Genomic DNA, 7,355 nt, shown 5'->3' with positions numbered 1-7,355 from the left:
GCCGCCCCGGCCTGTCCCCATCGTCGCCGCCCCGTCCCTGTCCCCGTCGTCGCCATCCCCGTCGTCGCCGCGCCCGTCGCCGTCCCCGTCACCTCCCCCCGTCGCCTCTCGCCTCGCCGGTGAGCACACACACACACACATAGCATTGTTAGAAATTTTTCTTTTTTAGTTATAGAAATAGTTAGTTATATAGCATTGTTAGAAATGTTATAGAAATGTTAGAATTGTTAGAAATTTTTCTGTTTTTTAGTTATAGAAATAGTTATAAAATAGTTAGAATTGTTAGAAATTTTTCTGTTTTTTAGTTATAGAAATAGTTATAAAAAAGTTAGAAATTTTTCTTTTTTTAGTTATAGAAATATTAGAAATTTTATACAAATGTTAGTTATATATATAGAAATGTTATAATTTTTTTCTTCTGTTTTTTAGTTATAAAAATATTAGAAATGTTATAGAAATGTTAGTTATATAGCATTGTTAGAAATGTTATAGGAATGTTAGTTATATAGAAATGTTAGAAATTTTAGTTATCAAAATCCAATCATTAAAAAAATGTTACTTTTTGCGGGCATATAGCTAGTATTTGTTCTCGACGATGCCCGGCCCGCATCCTCGCCGTCGACCCATCCGCGACGACGTCCGGCTGACCCATGTCCGGGACTGGGCTCCGTCGGGCTGGCACTGGGAGGTGTTGCCTGGAGGGGCGCGCCGCTTGATGAGGAACCCGGCCCCGGGTCCCGTCGTCGACCCTGATCTCGTTTGGTGGCGTTCGTGTGGGCCAGTTTCGGTGCGGAGGGAGCCGGCCCCGCTGGAGGTGGTACGTCGCCGTGTCAGGGAGGAGGACGAGCACGTCCATCGCTACATGGTTGCGTTAGAGGGCGGCAGGTTCTCCAATACCTGGCAGTTTCTTCAGGGATCTCACTTCAGCTATGATCCTGTGAGGGTTCCTTCTCTTTGGGTGTCCACCGCCCGCGCCGCAGGAACCGCGAGTGTCCTAGATTCTTCTGTAGTATTCGATCTTTATTAGCTACCTAGCCAGTGATGTACTCGATATATAATATTCGAGACGATGTATTCAAGATTATATATTATTCGAGATGATGTATTCGAGATTATATCTATTATTCGAGACGATGTATTCGAGATTATATCTACTATTCGAGACGATGTATTCGAGATTATATCTATTATTCGAGACGATGTATTCGAGATTATATTCGATGATGCTTATTATGTACTATAATTGATTCAGTTTTTCCTTATTAATTGATTGCATCCATGCATTGTAATTTGAATATATTTCTTTTGGATTAGTTAAACAAAACCTATGGCGGACAATACCGGCAGAGAGGGAGAAGAGGCCCTGTTCAATATCATACCAATCCTCGCGGGCCAGATGATGATCAGAATGAAGAAGATTATGACGGCTCCGAATATCTAAACAACACCGGGGAGGGTGATATGATATTCGATCGCGACGACCGAATTGATGAAGTCGTGAACTATGAACATGACGAAGAAAATGTTGATCTTGAAACAACAAAGATCGGCGAGGTATATATATTTATATAAGCAGGCATCTGGTGATCATCACATGTTTTAAATGACTTGAAGATATATTAACGAATCGATCTTTCTTCTTTCAGCCATCCGGATCGAGCAAATCTTTAGGCAACAGGACGAAACGAGGCCCGAACAAAAAGTTGAAGGAGGGCGTAAAGTACAATATCGAGGCAATCAGACCTAATGGCAAACCATTCGCGCCTAAGAAGATTGCGGACAAGTTCGTTCGTCGGTGCGGAGTTCTTGTGAAGGACCAACTCCCGATCGCCCTTCAAGAATGGAGAGAGCCATCAAAGCCACATCCAGGAGTTACTTTTGTCGATGACAGACACAAATAGTTGCTTTGGGAAACGCTCATGGAACATTTCACCCTACCAGATCATTTCACAAATGCAGATGTGGAGAAAGTCAAGGACGCTGCTCTTAGGAAGATGGCGGTTGCATTCAAGAACCACAAGATTCGTGAATGGGCCAAGTATGTCAACGGATGAGGGAAGACTCCAGCATTCGAGGGAACACTAGAGAACCAAAGTGCTCATTGGGACGATTTCGTGAAATTCAAGGATTCAGAATTATCTAAGGAACGGTTGAGAATAAACAAGGCCAATGCCGCAAAAAAGGATAAGTTCCATAAGCTGGGGCCAGGTGGCTATGCGGTGGGAATGCCTAAGTGGGATAAGTCTGAGAAAGAGATGCTGGATGCAGGTGTCACTCCAGAAACATTGAGCTGCCCCCTGGGTGCAGGACTTGGTTCTATGCGCATGGGAGGAGTTGGACCCGAAGACAGGCAAAGTTTCCAAGAAGGCATGTCTGGACGGAGCCGAAGATAAGCTACTTGTTGCAATAGAAGAGGCTCGATCTGGGTTGTTCGAGCCCAACAGAGAGAACGACGAGCTTACGCGTGCCCTGGGAAATCCTGAACACCTAGGAAGAACACGAGGCATGGGCGCTATTCCGTGGTATGAGGGGTTTTCGAACTGGAACGCCGACTACAGAACCCGTGCGAGAAAGAAGATTGCGGAGGAGAAGAAGAGGAAGATGGAGGAGGAGCAGAGGAAGCTAGACTATGAACGCCTTCAAGGCCTAGAATCAGCGCACGCGGACTTGGCAATCAAATTCCAGCGGTAGCAGGAGCAGATCGACTCACTTAGCCAGCAAAGGGGGTCTCAGCAACTAGCGGATGATCCACCAATGGATAGCACCATCCCATCCATGCCGAGAAGCAGCGTGGGTTCCGCCCCGGGCGACGCATTGCTGGATAGCTACCCAGTGGATGACATCACACTACTAGGGAAAACCTTATACACAGAATCTTAGCAGCAGCGCGGTTTAAAAACAAACGCTACTACTAATTAGCAGTAGCGAGCTTGAGAAAACCGCGCTACTAATAACCTGATAGTAGTAGCGTGGGTTTTTACCCCTCGCTACTACTAAGTTATTTCCACCGTGCCTCCCGGGACCAGCCGTAGTAGTAGCGCGAGTTGTAAAACCTACGCTACTACTACGTGGATAGCCATAGCGCAGGTCAGACACCCGCGCTACTACTAGTCTCCCACGCCACCCACCCACGCCTGATACACTCCCACCCGCAATCGTCCCACACCACTCAACCCATGTCTGTCTAAAAAAAATCCACCAACGCCCGATCCAGATCCCCTCCGCCTCCATCCCCCACTGCGTGCGCCACACCGGCGGCCGCGTGGCCGCCGCTCCCCGTCTCGCGCCGCTGCCCTCCCCTCTCCCCCCCAGTCCGGTGAGCTCGCCGATGAATCTCGTATCCATCATATCACCGTCGCCGGCCGCATCCCGTCCCAGCCCACCTGCCCACCGATGGCCTTCTCCTCGTTCCCATGGCCGTTCCGCCGCCGAGCCGGCGGCAGCGGCAGCGGCGGAACCGGCCCAAGCAACCCCTCCGCCGCGGAGGGGAAGGAGAAGGACGCGGAGGAGCTCGGCGTCATGCTGCAGCTCCTTGACTTCCTCCAAACACTCTCCCCCGACGCCTTCAAGTCCTTCCCCTCCAGCTCCACCAAGGCACCCCCTCCTTCCTCCCTTCTCGATTCCGCTCTCCTGCTAGTTCCCTCTCGATTACTGGCGGTGCTATGCTTTGTCGTAGGAGGATCCGCGGAGTCGGCGGCCGAGCTCTCGGACTGGCAGCAGTGGCACGCCGTCCTCGTGCTCGCCAGAGCCAAGGTAGGTCTCCCGCGGATCTCGTCCTCCGCTTCGCCCAAGACAGAGATGGCTCTCAGGTCTCAAACTGTAATTTGTGATCCCTGCAGGAACTCGCTAAGGTCCGCTATGATCTGTGCCCACGCCACATGAAGGACAAGCAGTTCTGGACATACATCTTGTCATAAGCTCTTGCCTCGTTAGCTTTCGCCCATGTGTGAGTGCATTGTTCCAATCCAAGTGCTCAATTAGCTTCATGCTGGTCTTGATTTTGTGAATCTTCAGTTAGGAATTCTAGTCCATGGTGCTCCTTAATACCCAACAAACTATATTTGTATCTAAACATGATCGTCCCAGTTGCCTGTGTACCGTTGTGCTGTTTTGTATATATAATAAACATCCAGCAAAAGGGATTGTCATCTAAAGATGAGAAATTATGTCAAATGTGAGTACCTGTTTTTGTAAAAGCTCAGCAAAAAGGGGACATCATCATGTAAAGCATGGTCTCTGTTTGCTGAACAACTATCCATGAGGTGTAATATAAGTAAGGTGCTGGTCCTAATATAAGTAATAACAAACCATGGCTAGTGATAATTCCTCTGTTGTTCGATCCTTTATATATGCAAAAGAGTACACACATGTCTGTTCCAGATATGGCTAAAGTTGTAAACACTAGATAATCCATCAAGTGGGATTTTGATGCCATCCTGCAGCACGCGTTTTTAGGTTTGACTCTAGCCAATTTCATTTTCAGGTAGGTTGATGGGTGGGATATGCTAATGACACCGATGACTCAATCCGGAGGATTGTGCGGATAAACCCTGGTGTCGGGAGATACGTCGCCAAGAGCTACAGCCCAAGGTCCGGTTTCTCCGTTCTCTTAAGTTCGGTTGATGCAAAATTGAACATGCAATTTTTTAGCCTAATTTATCACAAGTGAGGAGCAGTGAATTCTATAGTCCATTAGCTACAGTTGATCGGCAACTTCATAAGCTTCTATTTCTATTTTTGAATTTTGAATGATTGTATGAGCAAACGAGTGCTACAAATGTACAGTTTTGTTGGTTTAGGCAAATACCTCACAGTACTCAAAAGTACAGTTTTGTAGAAACCATAGTATTCTGATTGAGCTAGTAAGATTTAGTTTATGTAAGTTTAGTAGATGAACTAGTAGGATCCTTCTGCTGAACTGCTACTAGTAGGACGGCTTGCGATTAGATTAGTCTAGTCTATGCAACAGGTGCACGCTCTGAGCTCGCTCGCAAGGTGTTTGCAACAATGCCTCTAGGAATGTTGAAATGTCAATTTGTTCAATCAATGTAGAATTCTGTGTTCCACATGATACAAATGAGCCTATGGACCTTAAACTTTGCTCATTAAATTGAAAAGAAAACATTGTACTATTCGTACACAAACAAAACATCTATGGGTGGGGATGTTGGCACGCGATTAAATTGAAAAAGAAAATGCTCTGATCAAATTAGCATATACGGTGTGCTTCATGCATCCAAGAGAGCAAGACGTCTTCTCTTCTCTATGGAGATAAGCTGATTTGCATTGACGGCTAATGATGATTCTTTGTGTTCCATAGTTTAAAAGGCAACCATTTTGCATGGGATAACCAAGTATTCTGCCAGGGTTAAATTTAATTAAGAATGTTGTTCTGCACTTTTGCTTATTGTACGCTCCTCCTTTTGCCCATTTTATTTCCTTAGGCAATGTACTCTGATTCAGCCAGGACATCACACGGCCATGCTCTGTTTCTTCTCAGGTCCAGCCTATCCACTTCTGAGGTTGATTTTCAAAATGTGTATATCTAATATTTCTTACTGCAGCTTTAAGCTTCACTATCATCTAACTTTGTCTAGTTAATATACTTACTCGGCAACATGGAAAGTTTCCACATATGTTCTAGCTGTCTCTATGGGTTAGCGACTTAGCATACATGTTGTAATAAGGTTTCACATTTACTTCTCTCACAAGGTTTGTTTTTATTCATAGGTAGAAGATAGCGACAGAGTGCTGCCGGATAATGAGATGTTGAAGCGGCAGACTGAATCCATGACACCGAAGTGCAATTGCGGCAGATTATCTCTATCTTTTCTTTTCATTTTTCTTATTATTGAGTGAGAACAGAATGAGGAACTGTGTGATAGTACATACAACAACTGTAGTAAAAAGAAACTTATGTTTGCAATTGTTAATGACATAGATACTTGCATGTTCTTTGAAGTGGTCATTTGTGAGTTGCAATGCATAATGAGGTTTTTTGGCTGATTTATTTCCTTCGGTTTCCGGTTAACCATGAAATAGGAGCTCAGCAGTGCTCACTATTGTTGTGTTTACTGGGAACTGTATGCATAAAATGGAATTGGTGGATTTTTTTCTTTAATTATAAATTAGTTAGTAGTGGCGTGGGAAAAGACTGCGCGCTACTAGTATTTAGGATACTAGTAGCGTTGGTAGTATGGACACGCTGCTACTATTTTGTTAGTAGTGGCGCGTGTACTAAATAGCAGTAGCGTGGGTGGCACACGCTACTACTAACTTTGTTAGTAGTAGCGCAACTTCAACCCACGCTATTACTAACTATTAGCTGTAGCGCCTTATTGGTAGCGCGGGTACCCGCGCTGCTGATAGGCCTAAAACCCGCGCTGCTACTAGGCTTTTCCCTAGTAGTGTCATGGAGAACACTAACTGCGAGCTACACTTCAAAATGAAGAACATATCCATGAAGGTGGTGGACGCCCTTGCTTTTACAAATCCCCCCGAGGCAACCTTCCATTGCAACCCGATTCCAGCAGGCTATGCTCGTGTCTTGGTTGATGAGGTGGTGGACCAATATTCGGGGCTAGAGCTTGACATTCCTGGAGGTGACGATGAGCACACACTAGCAGAGGCCAACCATCGTATCATCCTATGGAGAAAGGATTGCATCATCTTTCGAAGGCCACCGACACTGCGTCATCCGACTCCTCGTCACAGTCCGCCACCGAGTCAGCAGACTCCCGCTCCTCCAAGTCCACCAACGCGTCAGGCCACTCCTCCTCCAAGTCCGGCACAGCTTCAGGCCACTCCTCCTCCAAGTCCGGCAAAGCGTCAGGCCACTCCTCCTCCAAGTCCGGCACAGCTTTAGACCACTCCTCCTCCAAGTCTGGCACAGCTTCAGGCCACTCCTCCTCCTCCAACTCAGCCACGTCAGCCGTCTTCGCCGCCTCACCAATCACGGAAGAGAGCCTCCTCAGCTATGGTGCGTAGCGGTACAAGTCGAGGTAGTACTGCAGGTACAGGCGGAGGCAAGCGATTTCAATATGGTCCAAGCCTCGCGCCTCTTCCACAGAGGCCTTACGACAAGTCCGAGGAGGAAAACATAGCCATATCGAAGGCCGAGGTGGAAGCCCATTTTGCACCGAAACCGCCACCGCCGCCAAGGGAGAAAGTGCCTTTGGAAAAGATTGACCACTTCATTCGTATGGCTAGACCACCAGCTCCCAAGCCTGTTGACACGTACTATGAGCGCCACCTCAGGAAGTTAAATCGAGCACGTCTACAGAAAGAGGCAAGCTCGAGCTCGAGCAAATCAGCTGGCAAAATATGCGGTAAAACCGTTCCCCAGCTGGGAGAAC

At 46.8% G+C, this 7,355-nt stretch overlaps 1 protein-coding gene and 1 long non-coding RNA gene across 2 annotated transcripts; both read left to right on the top strand.

Moving 5' to 3' along the window:
* The first annotated feature begins 3,393 nt into the window (after nucleotides 1-3,393).
* On the top strand, nucleotides 3,394-3,917 carry LOC119315646. Its single transcript, XM_037590186.1, has 3 exons — nucleotides 3,394-3,569; nucleotides 3,654-3,753; nucleotides 3,840-3,917. The coding sequence occupies exons 1-3, from the start codon at nucleotides 3,394-3,396 to the stop codon at nucleotides 3,915-3,917; spliced, it is 354 nt and encodes a 117-aa protein (XP_037446083.1).
* A 576-nt stretch (nucleotides 3,918-4,493) lies between these two features.
* LOC119316467 lies at nucleotides 4,494-5,956 on the top strand. The gene is made up of 2 exons (XR_005153017.1): nucleotides 4,494-4,590; nucleotides 5,731-5,956. It is a non-coding gene; the product is annotated as an uncharacterized LOC119316467 (long non-coding RNA).
* Nucleotides 5,957-7,355: the final 1,399 nt, after the last annotated feature.

The sequence above is a fragment of the Triticum dicoccoides genome, chromosome 6A (genome assembly GCF_002162155.2).
Source record: "Triticum dicoccoides isolate Atlit2015 ecotype Zavitan chromosome 6A, WEW_v2.0, whole genome shotgun sequence".
Taxonomy (NCBI): Eukaryota; Viridiplantae; Streptophyta; class Magnoliopsida; order Poales; family Poaceae; genus Triticum; species Triticum dicoccoides.
This window is presented reverse-complemented; position numbering and strand designations above follow the sequence as displayed.